This window comes from Solea senegalensis, linkage group LG4 (assembly GCF_019176455.1).
Source record: "Solea senegalensis isolate Sse05_10M linkage group LG4, IFAPA_SoseM_1, whole genome shotgun sequence".
NCBI lineage: Eukaryota > Metazoa > Chordata > Actinopteri > Pleuronectiformes > Soleidae > Solea > Solea senegalensis.
The window spans coordinates 22979745-23007148 of NC_058024.1; the positions used below are offsets into that span (position 1 = coordinate 22979745).

General features: G+C 41.9%; 1 protein-coding gene across 1 annotated transcript; it reads left to right on the plus strand.

Moving 5' to 3' along the window:
* Positions 1-12903: 12903 nt before the first annotated feature.
* On the plus strand, positions 12904-18957 carry park7 (parkinson protein 7). Its single transcript, XM_044025113.1, has 6 exons — positions 12904-13120; positions 13667-13768; positions 15325-15384; positions 16434-16503; positions 18063-18149; positions 18495-18957. The coding sequence occupies exons 1-6, from the start codon at positions 13031-13033 to the stop codon at positions 18653-18655; spliced, it is 570 nt and encodes a 189-aa protein (XP_043881048.1). The 5' UTR covers positions 12904-13030; the 3' UTR covers positions 18656-18957.
* Positions 18958-27404: the final 8447 nt, after the last annotated feature.

Sequence of the window (27404 nt, forward strand, 5' to 3'; positions counted from 1 at the left end):
ATGTGTCACCGTTAAAGGCCCGAGATCCAGGTCATTAAAATGCATCGTTTGATTGACAAATGAATGCATCTCTTAATATAGAGCTGTGACACAAATCACTCTCATTCATGTTAAATATCTTTATATTTTTTAAGAGGCTGCTCATTCTGGAGGACCACGCGCGGTGGCTGCATCACAGTGGATAAATGAAACCCACCTTGTCAGGTGTGTTAAAATGCAGGAAAAGGGAAACAACAGCAAACAACAGGAAAAAAGAGTGTAAGACTAAAGGCATTCCAGAGCAGAACAGATGTAACATCCCTGCCTGTGAGGTCCCATGCAAATTAAATTATTATTCAGATTATTAAACATTAGGGATGCCGGGTGTCCACACACACACACACACACACACACACAGAGATAAATGAGCAGCAGAAGTTTCAGTTTCAGTTTGACATTTCAAAATAAAGGCCCACTTATCGTGATGCATTTGTGTGGGTGCTGGTGAATCTGATACAGAGTCAAGCGAGTGTGAGAGGGAAAAGTAATTACAATAACAGGAGGAAGAGGAAGTGTTAACTGAGAGAAGAAATATTCAATATCTCCTGACTGATTATCGCATTTGTTAAAGACTCAGCGATGTTGTTAGACCTCGTGACAGCCACTATAATGATCTCCCCGCCCAGTGTTTCCCCAAGGGTCCTGTAGACCACTCTATCCATGGTATAAAGCATTTTAAAAACAACAACAGCTGGAACAAAGTGTCGTACAACAAATGAAATATAGAAACATAAGACAGGGGTTTCAAACCCTTGATCTCAAGTGGGCCGGGCCAATAAAATAATAGCATAATAATAAAGAATAATAATAATAATAACATTAAATAATAATAGCAATAACCAAAAGCAACAATAACTCATCATTTTTCCCTTTGTTTTACAAAACATTTTATGAACAACCAGAAAAATAAGTGCAATTTCAAGAATATTATGCCTACACATGTGCATTAAAACCTACAGATCACATAAAGGCACATAACATTTAGTCACAGGTATCTGGAACTGGTAAAATATAGTATTTCACATTATATTATGTAATTGTTCACAAATTCATCCTGCGGACCGGTTTGGAGCCTCTGGTGGGCCGGTTCTGGCCCACAGGCTGTACGTTTGACACCCCTCAGCTAAAAAAACAGACAATAAAACAACAAAATACTGCAGAAAGTGTAAAAACAACACAATAAAACTGGTAAAACCAACTCATGCTGTGTTGAAAGTAAAAATGGGCACATCATCTAGACCAGTGCAGTGATTCATGCAGGATTTGATGCTGCTGTAAAAATAAAAAAAAAAAGTCAATTTCTTTGCAATGTGGCTGCGTAAACCCGAGCCAATTTGATATGATGGCACTTTTTCCTGGTAAAGTTTCAAATACAAGACAAGACTCGTCGTTCGTCGCTTCCTCGTAACACAAGAATCTGAAATTATGGCTGGACCGCGCCGTGTCCCCTCAGAAAAGCCGCTCGGCTCCTGTTCAGTCGGTGATTGACTTTTTTCCCTCAGCTCCCCCTGCAGCAGATGAAGGAACAGAGCTTAAACCTGTTACTGTCAGCTTCTCACCTGGATCATAAGAACTCCTGCAAACCAATATCCCCCCTATTCTGTGCTCAGCCACCCAGGATTCACAGCAGTAGCTTTTCACAAAGACCAGGGCAGAGCGTGCTCCGTGTTATCTTATTGAGTTACCTGTAGCTAAGCTCTGAGCGAGCGCACACAATGGCAGGCAGTTAATGACAGCACAGAACCTAACCCCTTGTCCCCGGCCTTTCCCTGAGCCTCATTTCCGCGCGGCGGCTGCCATTTCACAGCTGTTAGCCACAGACTCTCTTTGTCATGATTAAGGACAAATTAATAGATGCCTCCTGGTAATCAGCTTTCATTAGGCCTGTCAAACCATCAGCGGTGTTCGCTCAGTGCACTGGACAAGGGATGATCGCCTCCCAGTTGAGCGACATCGCGGCCGACTGTGCCTCGGCGGCGGCGCCGCTGCCACTCAGCCGCCGTATTTGTGCGCCTGGTGTGGCTAAAGTGTGGGTAACCAGTGCATTAGCACGCTCCTTCGTGGCACAAGTGCTTGTAGTTTGCTGCATTAACAGTGCTCCATGTGGAGCAGCAAGATGGAGGTCATCGTGGGAGTGACATAAAGAGTAGTCTTTCTGCTGGGTGTAATTGGCCCCAGCATGCTGAAAATGGACTGTGAAATGTAAAGGGGGGTCAAATAATTGATTTTCCCCCGAATGCAGAATCCAGGGCAGGGATGTTTAGTGAGTAATTTACAAGAGCAGTTCAGCCCGGGCTGACTGGCATATCTGTTGAAAGTTCCCAGGGGCACGGGAAGAGATAAGACACACCTGAGACCCTGGAGCAGATGGACAGCAGTCAGTGTGCTGCTACTCAGAGGGCACAGAGGATCCACATCAAACTCACCTCCACACATCTGTGTATGCAAAACCACACACACACACAGACGCTCAAAGGATAATGGACGTCGGCTATTGTACGTAGAAATGGACTTCTCTCACTCCGTCCATCCCTCCCGCTCTCGCGCGTCCTGATAACCTCCTCTCTTGATGAAATAAACTCATCAGAGTTCCAGTAAGTTTGGCATTGTGCGAGAGAGCTGAAGTCATTTCAGTATGTAGATTTCAGACTTAAACCCATAACCGCGTTGCATGGTGCATGACCACCCCCACCTGCTGGAAAGAGAAGGCTGGGGTGTGCATGATGGGATAGGGACGTCTGTAAGACAGGATATAGCCTGGCCCTCTGTATGTTTAGTGATTTTTTTTCTCCCTCTCTACACCACAGCCTAAGGGAATTAAGACAATAGCCTTATGTCAGATGGCATAATCTAGTGAAAAAAAGAAAAAGAAGAAGCCAAAACTGGGCTCAAATACACATGTAAGCTAATTGAGAAGCAGCAGCCGCTTAGCCATCTGCAAGCACTTACATTTGGTTTCATCTTTAATTAGGAGAACGCCTCGTGAAGTAAAAGACATCACGATCGTCGACAGCCGCTATCGTTCCAATTCTACGTGAATGGGAAACACAACGTTTGGCTATTGTTGCACCAGAAAGTCACAAGCAGGTAGGTATTCATGCTCGTCATTTGTATGGCACACACACACACACACACACACACACTGTCACCGCTCTTCAATTTTTATAAGCATCTTGGTAAATTGCACCAAACAATTTTAAAGATCAATTCCGGCGTCAGAAACAATGCACACAAATCCCATTTCTTCAACACACATTGTGCTGGAGAGGGGCCCCTGTTTGCATGAAGGTAATTACAGTGGGATTTGTTGTTGCGATGTGCCCAGAATTCCCCAGCTTTAGATCAGGCTCAGGGTGCTCCACCCCATTAATACTCCATATGGGGAACCCAGCTGTGATCAGAATTGCAAGAGCTGGAGGGGAAATCGATTTCATTTGCAGGATTATTGATGTAACCGAGATGCCGTTTGTATGAAACATAAAGTCTCATTTCAGAGGTTATGGATAAAAGTGGATTGAGGGGCTGTCTGTTTGTTTTATTCAATGAAACATTACAGAAACAGAGAAGTCAATACACACACTGATGTACAGTCCTCGCCCACACTGCACCACATTAAAGCATCGAAACTATCTTTTTATATATATATATATATATATATATATATATATTGTTTTCTTCTGTTTTCTTATTTACCTGCCCATACCGACACAAACTATACTGCATACAAATGACATATTATGTGATAAAAAAAATCTAAAAAAAGTGAAGGTGGAGAAATAACTGTGATATAACAGATATTTTAAAAGGGAGAACATGGGAGAAATTAACTAAATAAAAGTGATTTACAGCACTGCATGAGGGTTTTAAAGCAGGGTTCAAAGCGTCATATAATGTTGGCAGTGAAGCGCTGACCTGGCATGAGGCCTTTTCCCCCCTTTGCCAAACTTCCCCTTCCACCTGTTCCCTGCATTTTTAGGAGGCTTTATAAGTCAGGCCCGCTCATATATTAAAAACAATATCAGACTTTCCCAGGGCTCAGATGGTCTAACAGCTGGATCTTTCAACTGAATCCATCCTTCTCTCCTTCGGTTCCTCTTTCTTTCTTTTGCCTCCTTTTTCTGTGCCCAGTGAAAACCATTGTAGTTCCCACACATGCAGTGTAACAGCAGTTGCAGTGAGGGCAAACCAGATGGGACGGGGGGGGGCGGGCGATTCACAACATTCCTCTGATGACAACAGCGAGGTCATGACAAGGTAATGTCCTCCTCAGTAAAATACTTTCCTCACTCACTTTTGATTAGAGTTTATAGCTCGGGAAAGACGCTCTGCTTCTGATCACGCCGACACGTGTAATACATGTGTTATGTCTCTTGTAAATGATGTGTTCTTTCAGCAGCTAGTCCTGGTCATCAGATAAGGGTATCGAGGCGTTCCTTCCTTCCACTTATACTGTCCTCGTTCACAAACCAGGTTTGCAGGGTTGAACAGGTTCTCCTATAAGTAGGTCATTAATTGGACACTGAATGCACACGCGTGTGGTCTCCCGTGTCAATCCTGGCCCGCGCCGACTTTTGTTTTCAGAGAGAATAATTACGGCTTTTAAACAGTCGCAAAATGGGCTCGTTGCGGACGATGACGGAAATTGCAGAATTCCATCAGAGAGCGTTTGTATTTTGACAAGGAGAAAGCTGAGCCAAGTGGAGGTGGAAAAAAAAAAAAAAGAAAAAGAAGAGAGAGAACATGCCATTTTTGTGCGCCATGTCTGTAAGGGGGCCAGTGTTTTGATATATGGGCCTGTGTGGAGCGCGGATGGAAAGTGGGTCCCCGTCTGGGAGAAAAGGACTGAAGCTCTGTTACGGAGCTTAGGCCTCCATCTATCCTAATAAAAAACACTTAAGCCAAACAGCCTCCTCTTGCTCTCCCTGTGTCTGATCCTGGGAGCTACCTGCAGGCCCTCCACAGAGCACATTTAATAATGGTCTCCACCCTGAGCCGTGGACAGTTGTAGAGGTCTACCCTTGGAGCAGCAGCAGCATAGCATTCTGGGAAAGGCTGGGGGTTGCGCCGTAATGGCGTGAAGGGCGCGGCGAGGGTCTGCTGAAGACATTTTGATAGAGCGATGGTGACGTGTTTGGTATTCTTCCAAACTTCGTCCAGTTGATGCGCACTTTCAGCTGACACGTTTCATGTGTGTGTGTGTGTGTGTGTGTGTGTGTGTCCCTCTCTTCCTTGTTTTCACCCAGCCTTCACTGTTCTTTGATGGTGTTTATGGAAGCGGGGTTTTTGAAGTGGTTTTCCTTTGCCACTGTAATCCAATGTTTGTGTTTCACACAGACCCTGATGTGAATGAGCGGGGAATGTAATGAAAGACTTGTGCTTTCGCCAATTTGAACCTGAATTAAAAGTGGCATTTTTTATTTGTTTTGCCTTGTGTTTGATTCTCGGTAATGCAGACAATCAACAGGGTAGAGGAGTTAAGTGCATTATAAATTACTCAGAGGGAGCCACCTCGCTCTTGGAGCTCATCCTGATGCTGCTGCTGCCACTTTGGGTTATGTGAGGAGTAAAGTACTTTAGAAGAGACCGTGGAGCTGCGCCACAGCACTCCTTTGCATATCAAACAAACAGCAGGGCATGCTGGCGGTGCCAACCCAGACAGCTATTTTACATGTACATAGTGATGCACATGCATGTGCCCGTAAAGGTGCTGCTTGAAGTCTATTGAATGTCGCCTGTGATATGTATCATGCTGACACAGTGTCTGAGGCTGAAGTGGGTTTGTATAGACGGAGCCACAAGAAGGAAACACAGGTAATTAAAACAAACGCCCTCACAGAGAACATGAAGAGGGATTTAACAAACGAGAGAACGAGAACACAGTTCCCCAATCATCTGTATTGGTTTTCGTGTTTCAAAGAAATGACATTGTGATGATAAATAGCTACTTTTGAATAGTACATGCTTTTATTCCGAGTGAAAAGGGCAGAAAGAGGGAGAGAGATCAGGATTTCCATGCTGCAATCCCATGTTCATAGTCCCCTTTACTGTGTCCTCAATCCGTAAGGTGACGATCCATGACTCTTATTTTCATAACAAAACGTTCTGGGGTCCAGCAAACAGACTGTTGTATGGATGTACTATTGATTTCACATTCACACGTCCGGACTTAAAGAGACTATAGGATTGCCCATGAATCCCAAATCTGTGTGCTACTCACAGTCTGTCAAGTTGACATCCACTCTTCCTCTGTAAACTGGCAAGATTATTCACTCAACAGGATCTCCCTCTCTTTCATCCTGTGAACTACAGGCCAATCCAGCCACTGACAGCCAAGTGATAGCATACAGATGGAAATGAAGGCGAGCAGAGGGGAATGGTGCTGTTTGTCAAACACTGGAGAAACTTCCCCGGGTGCAGGGAGCAGCAGACTGCTGCTGCTGCTGCTGCGGCTGCTGCTGCTGCTGCGGCTGCTGCAAAGCGGACATCAACTTTAATTTGAGGTTTCAGCACCCGAAATCTTATACTTAAACTATACTTAAAAACTCAGCAAGATCCGATTAGCACATGATACACGTGTCGTACAGTCATCCGCTAGACCAGGGGTGTCAAACGTACGGCCCGGGGGCCAGAACCGGCCCGCCAGAGGATCCAATCCGGCCCACAGGATGAATTTGTTCAAATTTCACACTACGATTACAATCTAAATCTCTTCCAGATACCTGTAACTAAATGTTTGTGTCTTTTTAGATCCAGTGTGATGTGTAAATAGTACATTTAGGCACGATATTGTTGAAATTGCACTTATATTTCTCAAGAAATTTCATGTTTTGTAAAAATATCCTTCATTAAATGTAAAACAAAGGAGAGTTCTTGTTGTTCATAGTTATTATGCTATTATTTTACTATTTTTACCGGTCCGGCCCACTTGATATCAAATTGTGCTGTATGTGGCCCCTGAACAAAAGTGAGTTTGACACCCCTGCGCTAGACGAAAGGAACTATTTGCATGTTTTACCACAAGCGTGTTGCACTCCCCTCACTGTTCCATTTGCTATAGACAAATACAGTTATATAAAAGCAACTAATAAGTCTAATAATACATTAATGAACAAGTCTAGAGGCTGACAATTCTGAACAAAGAGAAACGGACACACACACACACACAAAGTTAAATATCTAAAGCCACATCTAAGGACACTGATGTCAATCACGTAACTTCCTTCTTCTCCTTGGGCGACAGATACTATGCCGCATTCTTCCCCGTCGTCCACCGAGCAACACAAAGAATGCATTCTGCCTCTTCGGTGGTAATGTTGGCTTCTGCCTGGAAATGGCAATTGTGCTCCCCCGGATAACAATTCACAGCCACTGGAATGAAACCAATTTGAGCTCCTTTCAAGATAATGCAAATAAATATCAGCCCTGATTTGCCTGTTCCCTTTTTTTTTCATAACTTTCCTCTATTCTCCCTCTTATCAGCACACAGAGCATTTCTCTCTTTCTTAAGGGTCGAATGAAAGGTCTCCCTTCTCTTGAGAATCAAGGCAGAGGAGAAGCCTGGTCCAGGACTGATTCATGTCTCACACACTGGTGGGATGTTATGCATGGATAATTGATTGTTGAAGCAGCATGGCCACTGTTGGATCTTGATGGTGCTGCCGAAATGTCACCTTACTGATGTTACAGCAGTGCCCATATTAAAGAGACTGGTCTCAAAGGCTTCCATCCAAGCACAGTCCTCTCCCACTGTGCCTGGGAGAGACAGCGCTGTTTGTCAGGCTTCTATTTCAGAAAGACAGATCTTGCATTTGCAACCTTATCTGCACAGGACAGTGCACCCGCTTCCAGAAGTGCATTGAACATTTCCAATCATAGGAATATATCACCCTGCTTTTAAAGTGGAAATCAAAAGTGTGGGAATACTGAGGGGAGGAAAACAGACATAAGTGAGATTGCATGGGATTTATTTGTGGATAGTTTGCCTCCTCCAAAACCCGGATAAATTACACGACGAGCCGCGAGCATTCCCTCCGACGACAATAAAGGAACCATCACTTTGGCGGGAATGTTTTCATACCAATTTGGAGATGTGTTAGAGTAAATTTGTTAGGAAACATCTCCGACATTAAGTCAAATAATGCAGAATGCTGTTATATGAAAAGTGGGGGATTAGGCGAGTGGAGTCCGAGTTAATTTCAGAGTTGGGATAGTCAACCAAGAGCTGAGGAGAGACTGGTAAACTGTGTTAATCTATAAAGGCTTATGCAGGTAAAAAATTGAGTACACCTACATGCCTTTTTGCCTCCATAATGCTTTGCAGATGGAGACTATTGAGCGTCCATTTCCATTACAGAAAGGAACAGAAAATGGATATTTTACCATCGTTTTTTTTTCTGAGCTCTTACGGTACATTGTTCGGTGAATGAAGCCTACAGCTGTCATCGCTGCAGAGGCCTGAGCAGCAAAAACCTGTCGCTTTGTTGCACCACATAGTATCCTCTGTTGTAAATACAAGAAGTAATAATAATAATAACACATAGGGATAAAATGATTGTTCTGTTTCAGTGTTTCTCTGAACAACACCGTACAGTTTGAAAATGATATTATACTGTGTATCGCAGGACAGCCGTTCCTTGTTCTGCCTCGCTGCCATACTGAAACCATTCCGAAACACAGGGCTTCCCCCCATAATCAAGTGTGAATGAACATGTAAACTTAGCCAAGTATTAACAGAACTTGGCCTTTCTTCCAGACACAGCAGTTCATGCTGCTGCTGCTGCTGCTGCGTGAATCCTGGTTTGGCGTGACAGAGGTAAAAGTCAAACAGCTTGTGGAGTGAAGAGCACCCAGAACAGACAGGCGGGGCATATACTGTCGGGCAGAAGGCTGCGGCAGAAAAAGGCAGCATTAATAGCCACCATATGCCTGCATATTCCAGGGGTCTCCGGCGTAAATTTCATTACCCCATACGCACAAGACGGAGCATCTAAAAGATGTGTGTAACGTGGCCTGAGACAGCTACCGTGTGAAAAGCGGGCCGTTATGTGTGAGAGCCGTGGCCTAATCTGTCATGCTGTGTTTTTAAAAAGGGAAAAAACGGGGATAGCAGCTGTTTGGTTCACCTGTCCTGTCCTGTACACGGCTCTCCATCAAACCAGGGGCTACTGTCCTCGCAGGCCTCCGCCCGCAGACGTGTTCCTCCACAGTAATCGCGGATGTAACACTCCTATCAAATGTGACAACAGTTACAAGACACAGCCAGTCTGTTTATCAGACTTGTACAATTATATGGTGCTCCATTTGTGTAAGCACACGGGTTACAGTGAGGAAGATATCCATAAACATAGTGTACAGGCATTAGCATGCTTTGTGGGTTTTTTTTTTTTTTATACTGGCCAGTGAGTGGGAGGAATCAACAAAAGGAGACACTGTAGTGGACCGTCAGGTGGCCGTGTAGGCTGCACTACACGGCCGTAGGTATTGGTGATGATTTTTAAGCGCCCGGCTGAGTGAGGGTGAGAAATGTTCCGAGTTCACTGTGGGAAAGTCGTGCACACGGCGCAAGAATGTGATTGAATTCAATTTGACTGTTTGCACATATGTTCTCTTGTTTAAGAGGGAAAGTTACTACGGCACTGCTTAAGCCACGGATTATCTGTCTGTGTCCTCTGCCTCTTTAGCTTCAACATGTATTCACCCACTCAGAGTCTATCACACATCCACAGAGCTCCCTGAGAGAGAGAGAGAGAGCGGACCTTAGGGAAGCCCGAGCAGGGGGGGACCTCAGCAGAGTCGAGCGGAGCCGAGCAGGGCTGTGGTTGAGCCCATGGGCATGGCCCTCTCGCTCTCTGGCAGCCACTTTGTTAGGCACACAACACTAATCCTCCTTGTGTCTTTATTGCCCTCTATGTAGAGGAGCAGGCCGGGGCTGGGGCTGTGGGTGAGAGGGAGGGAGCACTGCTGCAGGCCCAATATCATCATCAGCATTCCTGTTTGAAGATAGGCAACACTGTACAGCATTAAGGCATCTAATAGACACAGGCTAAGGGCAAAACAAAATCGCGCTCACTGAGACAGGGAGGGGAAATAAAGAGAAAGAAGAGCCACTTTTGTAAACCATCCCCCCCTCCAAAAAAATACACACTGGGGCATAATTTGAGGATAGGCAGATTATTGCAACCAAAAATGACTGTGAGGCACTTCTGCTTCATGTTGCTACACATACTCAATAATCTAAACAACACATTAATGTGCTGCCTTAATTTGTAATACTGCCTCTGTGGTTGAAAACCATTTGTCATGCATTGGATTTGTGGGAATCTCATTTCGTATAAAGCGTTTAACACAGAAGGTTTAATGAAGGCTGAGACATCCGCGCGCATCTTTGTTCACTTTATCAGTTTAGTTCATACACATCTGAAAACTTCTGATGCTCTGACAAATGACAGCTGATTGCCTTTCGCTGTTGCCTCACAAAGTCAACTTTTGTATCATTTTCGTTTTCATTATTTGCAGAGATGCTAGTTGAAAAATGTTCTCAATCAGTTGGCCTTGCTTTTGAACGACCCCACACAAAGTTCAAATCACTCTGCTGGCGCCATCTAGTGTCTGTGCCCGGCTGCTGACTGGCGACACAGGTGTGTAAAATCCAATGTCACCTTTTATCCCATCAACTCGCTGTCCCCCAGCTGTTACCTGGGCACTTGGCATCATAGGGTAATGGCATCAAGATGCAATCAAGATTATATGCTTGTCACTCATCCCGCTGCACTCATTGGCAGACAATGTGTGAAACAGACACGAGATAAAGCCCAGGCGGTAAAAGATAAAATGCTCCTTAATATTCATCAGTTTTCTGGATGCAGCAGTGCCATTAGATCAGTGGGAAGAATAACCACAGAGCAAAAGGTTAGACACAATGAGCTGGAAGGCTGAAGAATGCAAAGAATAAATAGAAAGAAAACACAAGTTTCATCTAACCATTGACTGTCACATTCACACCTATGGTCAATTTGTGACCTTCTTGCTACAGTGATAGCCACTGCTCCACCGTGTGGCCCCAGCTCAATTCATTCATCTTCTACTGCTTTATCCTCCACATGAGGGTCGCTGGTGCCAATCCCAGCTGACATAGGGCGAAAGGCGGGGTACACCGTGGACAGGTCGCCAGTCCATCACAGGGTCACACAGAGACAAACAACTGTCCACTATTACACTCAACCTGGGGAAAACCCATGCACACACGGGGAGAACATGCAACATCAGGGTTTGTGTAAGTTCAGTTTCTTGGTCTTTCTTAAGGATTAATTTACAATAAAAACCATGGAAACCCAACCCTCTCTTTTAATGTGTTGTATTTAATTTCCAGAAAGTGTTTTAACTAACTCTATATTGTATAAAAATGCATTTTTGACCACTTGACCCTTGAGACGACAAGAATGGACACATCTTTTCCCAAGTTGTTACTTGTTACTTTGTTGTCAGATGTTACTTGTGCGTCACAATATGTGTGTGTGATTCAGAGTGATCATGCACTTTGATCTGTGATTAAGGAATTAGTAAACGCATATAAGTGAATTAATGTATGGAAATTAGCCATCGCAGGTTTGGTTCAGTTGATCCCCAGTTGCATATGTTGGTAATCACCACTGCCTCTTGGATTCACTCTCAGGCACGCAATAAACAACGTGCTGCCAGCTCCCCCACGCCTTCGTCTAATCTGCTGTTTCACCGGGGCTTGAGTTTGATGCACAAATATGAGAGTGGAACTCAGCAGCAGAATGTACACAGACACATTATCTGGGATAGATGTGAGCACGGCAAAGCCCCAGACATTAACCCTGTGTGTTATACTGGGATACATGATTCCCTGACTGTCTTAAGAATTTGCTTCAGGAGTTCTCAGACAGACTCAGAAGAACTTGGTGACCTGCACAAACAATGTACTTTGTTTACCACCTGCCTGATGTTGTTTTTGAAAAACCACATTCATTACCTGACTGAAATGTAATGGGAATCAGTCTGATGATTGAGCTGTTATTAAGTAGCAGATCTCATAGATTTTCAGAAATAAAAAAATAAAGCACAGCATGGATATTTTCTTTTTTAATTTATTGAATCTTGAGTTAATGCTACCACCTTGTGGAATACATCATGTACTGCCATGTAGAGACCACACTGTAACGGTGTGGTATAGAAACATTTGTTTAATAGCTCCAGAGCTACTTATTTGTGCATATAGTTAAATGGTCTATCTTGCAGTATCTTACACATGGAGTCAAAATGGTGACATGCACTTTGGTCAGGATATTAACCCTGAACAAAATGAACATTGTAAATGCTATTTAGTGAAAGTATCTCCCCTTTAATTTCATTTTTTCAGTCTGTTTCAGGTGTTGTGTATGAAACTTTGAGGACAGAGTAACCTGAGGTCCTGTTAGCAAGAGGTGCCTGCAAAATCACAAGACTGTTGATTTGAAATTGTGTTTTTCCACATCAATCTTATATAATTATTTCATTTATTTTTCATTGCTCTGAAGATTATACCAGCAAGTATCTTACACAGGCAGTCAAAATGGTGATGTGTACTTTGGTCAGGACATTAACCCTGAACAAAATTAACATTGTAAATGCAATTTAATGAAAGTACCCCCTTTAATTTCAATGTTTCCGTCTGTTTCAGTTGTTGTGTTTGAAAACTGCTATGAGCCAGCAGATGAGCATGTATTTGTTACAACTGATGGACTGAAAGATGTGGGTTAATGGTTTTCACAATACAATCTAACAGTGCCACATCCTAATTATAAGCTATTGCACAATGTATTACCATACCAAATAAAAGGACGAACCACAGGCTGTGAAAGGGGAATACAGGCGCAGACCTGGCAACCCAGCTCCTGTCAAATCCTCGCTCCAGAACATGCCAACTCCTGCTGGAAGTTACTCGCACTCGTCTTCAGTGTAACCGTCTGCTGTCTCTCACACAGTCGCCATGGCAGGAAAGAGAGCGTTAGTGATTCTGTCTAAAGGTGCAGAGGAGATGGAAACGGTTATTCCCGTGGACATCATGCGCAGAGCCGGGGTCTGTAACTCTGTCTGTGACATGCTGCGTGTGTTAGCAGCTAGCTTAGCTAATGCTAGTGACACAGAGCAATATACAAGCTTGGATAGGCAATTTGCTGGTTAAAGTTAAAACTGAGCAGTCCTGTAGTTCAGGTCACAGCAATAATAATAATAATAATAATAATAATGAGTGGAGTATCTTATTGGTAGCTTTTTGAAGACAATTGAGTATTTGCGTATAGAGCTAACGTTAGCGTGGATAAACCTGCTAACTTTTGATCTAATGATGACAATCACTGCTTTACCAGTCACAGGTTTTATTTTCGTATAATTTAATCAGCTCTTTGGTTAACTAACATAACCAGTGTGGACAAAGGTCAGGTTAAATGTCAGATAAAGGCGGTGCAGCTCTACCATTTGATAGCTTAGAAAGAGAGTCTCTGAAACGTCATACGCAAACAGGTTGCCACCATGTCCCACATGTATGCTAATTCTGTCCCTCCTGTCATTCTGTTTTGTTTGTTTGTTTGTTTGTTTGTTTATTTGACACACACCGAACCTATAGATTGAAGTTACGGTTGCGGGACTTACTGGTAAAGAGCCAGTCCATTGCAGCAGAAACGTGGTGATCTGTCCTGATGCCAGTCTGGAAGATGCCAGAAAAAAGGTTGGCCATTGCATCTGCATTTGTGTGTTATGCATATTTCAACGTTTGACAAAGCCAGAACAAATGCATCCTTTGAATTTAATAGATGTGACACAAACATCTACACAACAGACAATAAAACATGAGCTTTTATTTCTTCTCTGTAAAAAAAATAGATTCATTAGAGTAAGCATTCAGAGAGAACAAACCTTAATCAGAAAAAATGTTATTGTCATTGTCCAACTCGCATTGCACAACAAAATTTAAAAGTCATGGTACACACAGTGCCACTACACGCTAGGGGTGTGTGATACTGCAAAATTTGAAATCAATAAGATATCGATACCAATATCAATACTTTCTACTCATCAGAAAGTGGGGGCCGTCTACAGTGCAGGCTACAGGATGGGTTTGTTTATGTACAACACATGCCTCATTGCTTTGGAGAGGAGAATTTTTGTGCTTTCATTGATTTAACTGAATTCTAAACACAAAAACAGCTGTTAAAGTCAACACTTGTTCACAAAACAATAATAAACAAAGCTATAACTTATGCAACTCACTCTATGACACCTCAGAATAATCCACTCAAAAGAATATTATAGTTATGAATACAGTTTGCAAGCATGACATATGTTTGTTTTATAACTTATACTCCTCTTTACTTCAGTCTAAGGTTTTTGTTCAGAAACAACAACATAGTAAAACACAGGGCACTGTTAGTAGCATTTTGCAATGTCATTTTCTGGCCTAAGATAAGAGGAGTTGTACTCGGTCAGATCGCCTGAGGAAATTGAATTATTTACTGAATGTAGAGAGGAGAAAATGTAACAAAAGTATCTATCTGATCACGCTAGTATTGATCTGATAATACTGTCTTTGGTATTGATAGACAATATCAATATTAGGAGTAATCCGCCCCCCCCTACTACACTCCCCGATCCTGCAAGGGTAACGACCACCACTATCACCAAAATCTAATCCTTTTTTTTGCCTAATCTATGTACATGTTGTGCAGTCAAATGCAGTCAAGACTGACAGAGAGAGAGAGAGAGAGAGAGAGAGAGAGAGACAGGTTTTAAGACTATCCAAAGCAAACCTCAAAATCCACCATGAACTACCTTTAACAAACACAAGCTGTTTGAAAAGATCCTCACAATCCTCTAACATGAACATTATCTGAAAATCTTTGGGCTGATTCTAAATATGCTGTGTGCTGCTGCTGCTGCAACGGTTCTAAAAATATCTCAGAACCTGAGGTGATTTAGTGCACTAGTGTATGAAAATTCATAAATCAAAAATAGAAATACTTGATGTGGCTACATGCTACAGAAAGCATTTTCACTGTAATAACTGACCGCATGTGTCTACTAAAGGGGGACGTTACCATATATTGATATAATGTGCATGGCTAAAACATGTGGATATGGCCTTTATTGCTTTTTAAAAAAAATATATTTTTAGATATTTTAAGTCATTTTTCTGTATTGTGTGTATGTTTTATTTGTCAAAATGATAACAATGTTCCTACAATGTCAAAGGTTTTCAGTTTGCATTTATTATGGTCTGTTCCTCAGGGTCCTTATGATGTGGTGCTTCTGCCAGGGGGAATGCCAGGGGCCCAGAATCTGGCAGACGTGAGAAAAACTCACTCTCTCTGTCTGTCTCTTTCTCTCTCTCTCTCTGTCTCTCTCTACACTTGAACTGCTTGTGTTCCATTCCCTTGTTAATTTCCCTTACTATAGAAAAATATTGATCTATGTTTCCCACAACCTCGATGATGTTCTCAATTTCTTGTTTTGTCCACAGACCTAAATGATTCAGTTTTAATGATTTCCTTGTTATTAATATAAAGTAAAATATTCACATTTAAGAAACTGAAAAAACAAGAAGCTTGTTTTATTTATTAAAAAACCTCAAACCGATTAATTCATTCTCAAAATAGCTACTGGTTGATTCAGTAATTGATTAATAATTATAATATAATTTCAGCCCTAGATAGGTCAGTCATTTGGTGATGTGAAAGAGATGTTAAACATTATTATTATTAAATAACAATAAGAAAAGTATCAGCCATTCGGTGTGTTCAGTTTTAATACAGATGTTTCACTCAGACTGAAACACTGAAAAACGTAATTGCTGATCAGGTACAATACAGCAGAATACAGTTCTGTATCACACAATAAAATCAAAGTTCTCGATCAATTTCAATACTATAATTTATGGAAGATGGGACAATACACGCTTTGAATTCATAAGATTTAACAGCCCAGATGGAATGAGAGACTGGAATCTTAACTTGGATTTGACTCAAAAGTTGGCCGAAAGATGACATCACTGAGAGCAGTGATGTTAATTATTAAATGATTTCCTCCTGTTTTGAGATAGACCATAGGCCCATGTTTCCTGAACAAGATCAGCATAAAAACTGGATGAAAATGTGTCCTCATCATTCAAATTCACATGTATTGTTTCTGGTGTTATTGATAATACCTTCATAAGAAAAAAAAAAAAAAAAATACATTTAATCAGAATTGAGAGCGCAACAGAATTACTGTTTCTATGTATGACATTATTCTCTCTTCCGTTGAAAATGTTGTCAGTTTGTTTTCATAATTATACACAGAGTGATCACATGGCCTGCAAATGACTCACACAGCATCTGCTTCCCGTGCTCTCTTTCCAGTCTCCTGTTGTTGAAGAGGTGCTGAAAGAACAAGATGGCAGAAAAGGCTTGATTGCAGCCATCTGTGCAGGTACAGTATTTGAAAACAAACCCAAGTCGTCGCATACAGGGCCAGCTTCTGTTTTTTATGCACATCTTGTGCTTTTAATTAGTAGATTTAATGATAACTCATTTAGCAATAAATTATCCTTATGTGTTCTGTAACACAATGAAAGTGGTTTGACAACATATTTGACTAGAAACAACATGACAGTTTGGTTTTCAAAATAACCGGGCGACATTGTATATGGGATTTTGGTCATTAGTGACCTCCTTTGGCATTTGCAAAGAAAAGTGTGTGTGTTTGATTAATAACTGTCCCTGAATGACCTCTCAAGCACATTTGTTTGACAACCTCTGTATCGGGAGAAAAGGACACTGGAAGGACATTTTGAATAGGACGGGGGACCAGTGCGGCAAAGTGGATTGAAGGGTGTCCTAGAAAATGACTGAAATCCTCTCTGGAATATATAGTTTAATGAACCTGCCAGCGTGAGGGCTCCTTGCAAGACTTATTATTTTTGCCCGAGCATGAAAATGATCTTGTCATGTGGAAAAAAACCCTCTTTCCAAAAAGGATTTGATTGAAAAGCAGATTCATAATAAGGTGCAAAAAATAATAAAAAGGCTAGGTGAATCATTATATATATGTGATAATTTGGTCATGCTCACAAAAAACTATAGAATTATTTTTTTTTTATTCCTCTCAAATAACATGAGTGACAACCTTCACAGTGACTCCTCTTTCCATTTGTCTCACTGTCCGACTGTCTGACTCTGGTTCTCAGAAGGTCTCTCTCGCTCTCACTGTGCCAGACTGGTGTCCTTTGGGTGGGGACTATTTGTAACAAGAGTAGCTTGGCTTTAACTGGCAGTCTGCTGTTGTGCCAGGGGAAAGTGTAATCTTTAGACTGCATGGGACGACAGCCAAGAAGCATAATCAATATCATTCTATTTATTAACAGTTTTTGTATGAGCTCACTGCAGTGTTAGGACACTACCAAAGTTAATGCTGCAGCAGTGTCTTCCACCACTCCTTTTCTCTCCTTCTCCCTTTGGATCTGAGATTGAAACCGTATACTGGATGTGTTTATATACTTGGAAAACAATGGAACACTTGAGGACACCTTAAGGACAGCGTGTTGTCATCAAATATTTTGCCCTCAACACATTTCTTCATGTTGCTAAATACAATCTCTAAAGGCAAATGGCACAGTTTTTGCTCGTTTTTCCTTGGCTGAGTGATTTTATCGTTTGTGTTTTGCTTGAAGGGAGAGATTTGAGGACACAGTAATGTTAGCCTTGACCTTGGCTAACCCTTTTAAAACCTGCACAAGGTGAAACACCTGGACTGATGCAAGCAACAGAACATTCTGAAGTGTCACTTTGTAGGAGGAGGCTGTTGAAAGGCCCTTAACTGTGTAATTTTATTCTTCGGTCTATTCATACTTATTTTTATAGTTTTTAATTTTGTAATTTAAAAAAAAAACAAAAAAAAACTGCTCCATAATTTCCCGCAAGGGATTAATAAAGTATATTCTATTCTATTCTATTCTATTCTATTCTTAAACAGCTTTTGCCCTTTCATAGGTCCCACTGCTCTTCTGGCACATGGCATCGGCTACGGCAGCACAGTCACGACACATCCTGCCATGAAGGAGAAGATGATGGCTGGAGGTAAAAAGCAAACAAATACACCACCATAAAAATGAGACTAGAAACATTGCTGATCGCTTTAACATAACATTGTTGTAATTAGTAGTAAAGGGCAGCAGATGGCGCTGTAATGGCTCTGTCTTGCTTCAAGACAATCATGTCACTGTGCAGTCTTGGTGAGTGCACCACTCAGAGGTGATGCAGGAATTTGACAGAACATACTAGAACTGGGTCAATTGAAATAGCCGTAATCTACGAGGAAGGGCTTGTGTGTTTGTCAACTTGTCACTTGAATCTCTCATGTTGTGATAATCTTCCTGTGTGTGTGTGTGTGTGTGTTGTGTTTTTTTTCTGTTGTTTTTTTAGACCACTATAAATATTCAGAAGCTCGAGTGCAGAAGGATGGACATTACATCACCAGCCGTGGGCCAGGAACTAGCTTTGAGTTTGCCCTGACGATTGTAGATGAACTTATGGGGACTGAGGTTGTAGCTCAAGTCAAGGCTCCGCTTATGATGAAAGACTGAATGTTGCTGTGTTCGCCTCCTGCCTGCAAACAGCACTGCCAGCTATTCAAGCTCACCACTACTGAGACAGCAAATCCAGTGTAGCTGGCACAAAAAGTCAAAGGCACTATAGTGACTAATCATTCTCCCTGGGAAAATGTTGGCAATTCTGTTGTCTTCCTTTTCTTAGTCTGCACTAAAGCGTACCATTATGTCACTGAAACACAATATGGATAAATAGATTTTGTTTAATTTTCCACAAATTGCTTAATTGTCCTGGCTTGTTCTCTTGTTACACTTGCCATTAAAAACATTCATGTGTCCGTCTGTCTGCTGTGTATTAATACTGGAGGTCACAGTGGCTTGTTTTCACATGCCTGCAGTGGCTTCTATTGAGGCCTAAATATAGGCTACAAAGTATAATGTATTGTGAGCGCTGCCTGGAACGCGGGAAGTGGAATCCGAATAGATTGGCAGACAGCCTGGCTAATGAGAGGCCCCGGCCGGGCTGCAGTTGTATTCCGATTGACCAGTAGCGGCTCGTGCCTAGCCCGGTGGGCGGGGCTTTAAGGCAGCGCGTGGTAGTTGTGTCAGAGCAACAAAATCCACAGAGCTGCACACGCTTACTGTGAAAGAAAGAGACGGATTTCATCAAAGGTAAGAGCGTCGAAATGTTCTGTTTTAGACGTTTGTACATTTGTCAACGACAGAGTTGCTTGTACATTGGGTGTGTTTGCGCTGTGACACTGCCGTGTCAGCTGTTTAAGCAGTTTACGCAACGTTAATCACGGTAACTAGCAAATATGGCATCGCAATTGACTACTTAAACGCGACAACACACGTATTAATCACTGTGTTTAAGTGAGTGTGTGTGTTTGGAAGACGCTAACGGTGCTGTATGCTGGAGTGCTGAGCCTGAAGTTCGCCGCAATTCCCGGCTAAACGTATTGGCATACGCCGGTCTGGTGTGCAACGTTTGCCCGATACAACGGTCATTAACACTGGCGTTGCTTCCTTTTTTTTGAGACGGGACGCATACAAGCAGCCGTGCGGTCGTTCTCCAGATGTACGCAGACACGGAGACGTCAGTGCCCACTGCTCTCCATCCTCAGCAGCAGCTGCAGTCAAACTGTGCTGCATTCACTGACTGTAGCTAATACAGTGCTGCAGAGGCCAGGTTACTTCCGCCTCTAGCCCGTGACAGCAGAGGAAAGAAACTCAGATAAGATCATAGTAACACACGTAACATCATTAATTACATTTTTATACATATTAGTCCTTACTCTCGCTATAGCTGTGCTGTATGTCCTTACATTTTAGTCTATTTCTTTGTGTATTTTATCACCTATATTTATTTTTCAAATCTTTTAATAGCTTGTGATGTGTAAAGACCTCATAAAGAGGTTTAAAAAAAATAATAATAATAATAATATTAGTTTACCTGACTGCCCTGGAGCAGAATTTTCAACATGGCTTTGGCTTAATCGTAGACATAACCTCTTAACTCAAGGCCTGTCAAGATCATGCTCTTCTTTCTTACTTGAGTTCTTTGAAACAGGAAGAGAACAAGAGGTGCTATCATCACCTCTCTCATTTTACATAGACAGGAAATGAAGTGCAAGTTCTTTGCTGGTCGGCAGCATTTCAGTTGCTCGGAAGCCACCTCTTAGTCATTCTGTGCAAAGCATGCCGAATAAATGGCTAGTGTCACTCAAATTCTGTAGGAGGACAACCAGAGTGGCCTTTTTCAGTGAGATGAGGCGATAAAAGAGGAGAGAATATTGCTTTCCGTTAGAATGACATACTGCCAAATCATCCAAATGAGTGCCCACCTGTTCAATTATTACCTCTGGGTGCACAGCTGTAAATGCCTGGGCTCACTGTGTGTCCTAAGATGTTAATTTTTTGATGTAACATCACTTCATTGTGTCCCAGAGCTAATATTTGTGTTTCAAAGTAAAGCACAAATCATTCGCGCTCCGTGGAATACTAAAATGAGTGTTTACATTGTGTCTCAATGACGGTTGTATAGCAGTCCTATTCATGGTATGTTTTTCAATTGGATATTTCTGGAACGTTAACATTTTGCACTGTTGCACATAACATGTTTGTATTATTCTGCTTGAGCAGCTGTACAGTGAAGAGCTTGAGGCTCGACTCCCTATTTCTGGATAGGGCAGAAGAGGGTGCTGTGTGTATGTGTGTGTGTGTGTGTGTGTGTGTGGGGGGGGATGTAAGGCAGTAGTCACTGTGATTGAGTCATTGGTTTAGCTAATGATGCAATTAGAGTGCTGCACTTTGCATCCCCTGATTAAATCCCCTACTTGCAATGTCCTGCATGCAATGCACACTGAATTTTCTTGCCCGAACTGCTTCAGCAAGGTAATCGGCAGTTTGAAAGTCACTTTGGTTTTGTCACAAATCAACAGGCTGACCCCCTGACAAATGAAGATTTAAATCACCAGTTGAAGACCCATCATCAGTTTTGAGACATTCTGGTCCTCAGGGCAGCCATTCCCAATGTGCCGGGGGGACTGCTTTGGAATCTGAAAATCCTCTGAGGCCCAACCAGACCTTGAACCCCGACTCTGATCAACACATGAGACTAGGATCAATAACTCCCATATATGTTATTGTTTTCATGTGTACATGGGATACAGAAATTAAGTGCAGGTTAATAATCAGTCCACCACACTTTAGCACATGCATGTGGTTAGTACAGCTGTGCTCCATGTAGTATTTGAAAGGTTTGGCTTCACAACAATGTGCTCACTCTCAAAAATGTGTAATTATCCATCAACACAAATGACAATTAACTAATTAACATTGAGTGCAAATGCTGAAATATTAGGCCTGTATGCTGGCAGGCACTAGATAATTACACATAAAATGACAGAATATCAATATAGATATTACCTGCTATACTAGGTCAGATAAAATAAAAATATCACATCATTTAAATACCATGGCTTTGTTTTATTCCTTTAAAAGTATTTCTTAAAATATATCGTACACATTGTACACCAATTGATTGCAACAAATTAAACAGAAAATTAAAAACTTATTTATATTGAATGACCCTTTAACGGCCCACCTGCAGTACTGTGATGGCCACACTTTGGGAATCACTACTCTATGGTAAAATCAAGTCATCATGTCCAGATGGTGAAGATGACTATAATGGGTGCAGGTAGTCAATATTTACTTATGCTTGGAGGGATAACTTCATTATATCATGTGATGTTAATGTCACTGGCATTACACAACAGAATAAATAGTAAAGTATTATTTACCCATAGTGTAGTTACTAAGTATTAAATTTGCTATCGCTGAAGACTCTTCAGTCCTGGAATAACTGGTAATCACATAATTTATAGTCTCTTGTCAAGAGCAGATCCAATTGGGATTCATATGTTGTTGTTTTGTTTTTTTATGACTCCCCACAGCCAGTAGTTGTTACTTATGCTGTACTTTCTACTTTTCCCTGGATAAATGTTTTATTTTTGCAACATAATGGGAAGTTAGCCATAAAGTGTAAATCAATCAAGGCATTTCCCTTCGATACCTTTTTAAGATTTTCTCAGTGTAATACTGGTATCATCTCCCTCCTCTGTGTCAGTCTGATACTGTTACAGGCTCACTATGTCTAATTGGGCAAGTTTAATATCTGTTCCTGTGTTAGGGTTAGGGCTTAACATGACTTAACATGCATCTATCAAATCATGAGATGATTTAGGATTGTTTTACTTTCTGTGTTTTTATAAGGTTACAGACATGTCTCTCGGAGCATGTAATTGTTTTTACTTGATGCCTGTTACTTGCTCTGTTCTCCATAGTAATCCCAATGTGACTGTGCAGAGAGTGCCATGCTAAAAGCCTAATGCTAATGGTCCTCTCCTCTGCAATACTCATAGGACCTCGGTCTACTCAGTATGGTTAGAAAGAATAACCAACCCCATGACAATGATTGTGTTAAGTGTTATGTTATACAGTGATAATAATGTGCTGTCTCCGTTTTGATAAATTAATTCTTACTGAAATCCCTTTGCTCTTAACATAATAATGACCAAACACACCAAAGCTATAGCAACATACAGTATCAGTCACTTATACTTTGCAACTCCTAAAATAATCCCATCAAGATGTACATATCTGTATGGGCTCCTGTGTTTTGTTGAGCCTAGTAGTGGAATATTGATGATGGTCAGTTGGGGAGAAGGGTTGTTTCCCCTTGGTCTGGAAACTTAGCATTGGTAACATGTTGGCTGTATAATATACAAAGCACAAACTACAGTACAGTGACGTCCACCCATTCGTCTTCTACCACTTTATCCTCCACATATGGTTCGCGGGGGATGCTGTGCCAAGCTGTAGTTCTCCCTCACAACTTTTCCGCAGCAGATTTAATCAGGGGTCATCGTTGAACTGTTGAACTGAACGGGATAATTATATGGATGTCAACAGAATACAGTTTTACATGCATTTGTAGTCTGTAATACTTTTTGAGGCATGTACCGCCTGTGACTTTAAATAACATTTTAGAAGGATGGCTTACGACTAATTGGTGAGACACTTGGTGAGATGTTTGCAGTCAGTCTGAATGTCTCAGGCCTTTTTAAAGCAGAAAGTTCATAAAATGTGATCATTTGCATTGTTTTACATACATGTAGGGGAAAGAAGGACGGTTTCTGCTCAAGCATTCATAACTGCAGACATGAGTTAACATTAGTGGATATTGAGTATGCTAAATACTCCCTTTAACATGCAGGCAGCATGCTTACTGCATAGTCCTACAGCATGTAGCCAGTCCTGACAGTTTTGAATATAAAGTTGACAGTTTAGGAGGTTTGGACAGCCATGTTTGATGGTGTGCTCACAAGTGTATGTGGACAGAATCATACAATTTCATGAATTTTCCAAACAAATATATTAAATGTCATAAAATGAGGACTGAAAGAAGTATGTGTGGATGTGCTATCAACATATTTCATGGATGTAGATGATGATCTCTTGCTATGCTATGTCTGGTAGACACCATGCCATGCTCAGTGTCACGATTGAAGGAGCGAGCTGTGGAGCTGCAGTCTGGCTGGAAGCAGAAGCTGGAGATGCTGTGCGACTGAGCTCGGAGGGAAAGGCCAGTGACAGTGGTGTGCAACAGTGATGCTAAGGCTGTCCCCTCAGGCTCTCTGCAATGCATGCATGCACACACAGGGCAAGGCAAAGCCATTAACATAAAGTTAGAGGAAAGTGATCAGAGCATCATACCGAGAGCAAATAACTACAGTGGTAGATTCTTCGAGGTGGAGGGATTATAGAGAATGACATGTTTTGTGGATGCCACCCATTATGGCTGTTATCATGGCTGACTTTGTCTCATTAGGGCGGTTTAGATTGTCTGAGATCTTAATGACTTAATAAAATTAACTGTTTGCAATAACTTAATAACCACATTCCTAGTGGATAAATAGCCAAGCAGTCATTTAATAATATGAAGTCCATAGAGCACATGTTTGCCTTATATTGGTCATACACACAGGTCACCAGCTCACTTTAACGACAAATGATGTGCTCGGCTGTGACTTGAAAAGCTAACAAGTAACACAAGGCACAGCAGCTCACCACCATTAATCCATCATCACTGGGAAAAAAAGGTGCTTGGTTTATTTCAGCCGTGATGTCCTGCTGAACATGCTGTGACAAAATGTATATGAGCTTGTTCTGGATGGCGGGGCGGAGGTATTTAACTGACCCCTTGTGCCGTTTGATCAGCTCTTGCAGCACAGGGGAAAGACCTGCCAGCTGCTCGACAATTTGCAAGAAATCTTCCCCGAAAGGATAAGTTGCAAGTAGCCAGTGTAAGTGTCACATTCACTCACAAATCCGCTCCATCAGTTCTCTCCAAAAGAGCGCAGCTTTATTCGTGTCCTTCTCCAGCTGCGCATCAATGGTGTGGTGGAGTTTCCACTGTTCATACACCACACAGGCTCCCAACATGTAACTGAGAGGACTCATGGAGTTCAATTTACATTCACAGGTGCCCCAATCTCTCACACCCTTCACCCGTGCATTATTATAGAGGGGTGGTTGTGTTCCACCCCTCTATAATAATCCGGAGCACAGCATAAATTATAAATCCCAGGCCCGCCTCTGCCCATGGGCCCCCATCTGCATGGGCCCCGGTGCGGCTGCACCTGCTGCACCGCCTTTAGTTACACCATTGCTGCCCACCCACTCTGTCTTTTTCTTGCTCGCATCCTTCATTCAAGTAGTCCGTTTCATAATGCTATTTATAACATCATGGAAACTTCCATCTGCGTTTTGAGAGCAGTGGTTTTCACAGCAGATTTATGCTAGAATTACATGCACGTGATGAATATTTGAATTGGTTAGAATCTTAAATCCTCAGTTACAATTCAAATATTCGGGGGAGTAAGTAATAAAATAGTAAAATATTTTAGAAATCTTTCAAAAACTTGAACAAATTTGAGCCGGCTCAGTGGGCTTCTTCTCTGATAAGTCAAAAATGAAGCATAACATTTAACCACTAAAACTATTTTTTCTCTTCAAGTATGCAAGTAAATAACTATAATTTGACATCGTAATCAAGAAATAATTCATTGATAACGATAATAATTATATTTTAGCATTAAAAAAGCTTCTTCGTACTGGGGTATTAAGCATTAAGGAAACGTAAAAGATGCTTTTTATAATTACCCGTGCTGTTAATTTAGGGCAGCTGTGGCTTTGGGTGGTGGTCTAATAAATGTGTGAATCACTGTATCTTACGACATATGTTACTCATCTACATATTTGGGCCACACACCATGTGAGGGGTTTTTATAGTGGTAAAATGTAGCATCTTTCCAGTCTGTTTCACTCTCACCCTCTAAACTGCATGAGTCAGTTACCCATGGGGATGTGTTGATCTGATGCTCCATATCGGGAAATTGGTCTGAGAACGGCCAAAATCACTGGATCATATATTGTCAAAAGTAAAAAAAGTAGTTTTTACTTTTTTGTTCTTTATAGTTTTTCAAACTCTAATGCTTAATTTTGAAGTAAATGCTGGCAATATGTTGGAAAGAGAGATGCCCAACACCACCGTCATGTGACAAGGAAGTGAAGCCTGCAAATGTCGGCCATTGTATCTGACATGGCTGGTTAAAGCAAGGTGGAAAATGCATTAGTTCAAATATCTTTTTAACGAGTTAAATGACTAGATTGGACTCATATCAGTTTTGGTCGCATTGAGAGGTTGTAGGGTGACACGCAGGGCAGTGCAGTTGTCAAACTGAAGCAGTTGTTACGTTCACACCCAGCAGTCTGATTGTGTAGATGGCAAACACACTTGCAGCTGTGGTTGTGTTGGTCTTAAAAGTAGGTGAAATTCATGTCTCAGTTCAGTGGCACAGTATTTTCATTCTTATATAAAAGGCACATGAAACGCACCTACATAGGCAGGTTCACAATGCCATACACACACTGCTTGTTACACACAGGGACACTCTTCAAGGCTCCTCCTCCTCCTTTTATGCACAGCGCTTAAGAGGGCACAGACACAGTGTAACTAGCAAAATTGGAGTCGGACACACACTAATGCACTCTGGCCACGCACTTAGACCATGCCCTATGGATTGTGTAAAAGGGCCTATAGACTTTAAGCGTGGTTACTGTAATATGAAGACGTGAGATGCTTTATGAGGAGCATGACACTGATACTGATCACTTTATTAGGAACAATATGCTAAAACTGGTTCCTTTTATAAGAACCAGCACATTACACTGATACCGCTGACAACACACAGGTGTGATCTAAAGTGCTTGTGCTTGATACAGACTGCAGGTGCCATACTGTGCTTGCCTGTATTGCATTCTGGCACAATAGGACTTACTCATTGTTTTTTCAGTATCTGCATAGAGGTTGGCAGCACTGCACAGTCACTAACTTTGAGCTGCAAGTAGAAGCCATAGATTTTAGTGTGAGGAAGGAGTGTCATGTCATTGGTTTTAAAATGAACACAGTTACCTTTTGCTTACCCTCCTCTGGCACACCCTTATTTTTTTATTTTTTTTTTACCATTTTACTGAATGCATACCTTCTTGCATGCTGACAGTGCAAAGGGAAGTGTGTGTGTGTGTGTAGGGGAAAGAGGGAGGGGCATTTCCTTTAATCCATCTGCTCTGCTCAGTGACTCTCCAAGCTCACACATCTCCTCTCACTGTGTGTGTCTCTCTCTTTCTTTCTCACCCCTGTGCTCCCATTCCTGTTCTGTTTGTCTTGCGTCACTTTTTTCTTTTCCCTGTCTTTCTGTGTGTTCGCATGTCAGACATACATGTTCATCTCACTCAGGCACATAGTCTCTGCCTCACAGGATTCCATATTCACCAGCCTCATATCATTCCACACCTCCTTCTCCTCTTTCTGTTTTCTTGTTCAATCTCTTGGATTTTGGCCACCGCTCCTCCATCACAGCCCCTGTACTCTGCTTGTAGTCCCTGGTTCTGCTCACTGCGTCAGGAATCGGCAGCAGACTGAGGTGGGTGTTTAAGAGCATCTTCGCTAGGTCTGAGGCTACATCTCTCTCTCCCTCTCTCTCACACACACACACACACATCCCTCTCTCTCCCAGCCGCTCTCCTCACTTCACTCCGTCTATGAGAGTTGGGATGATTGTGCTCGTCTGTTCCGACTGGGGAGCAAATGCTGTACTATGTGTATGCAGCTGCGTTCATCATTGTCACACACTAGATATGGTAGCGAGTAGGT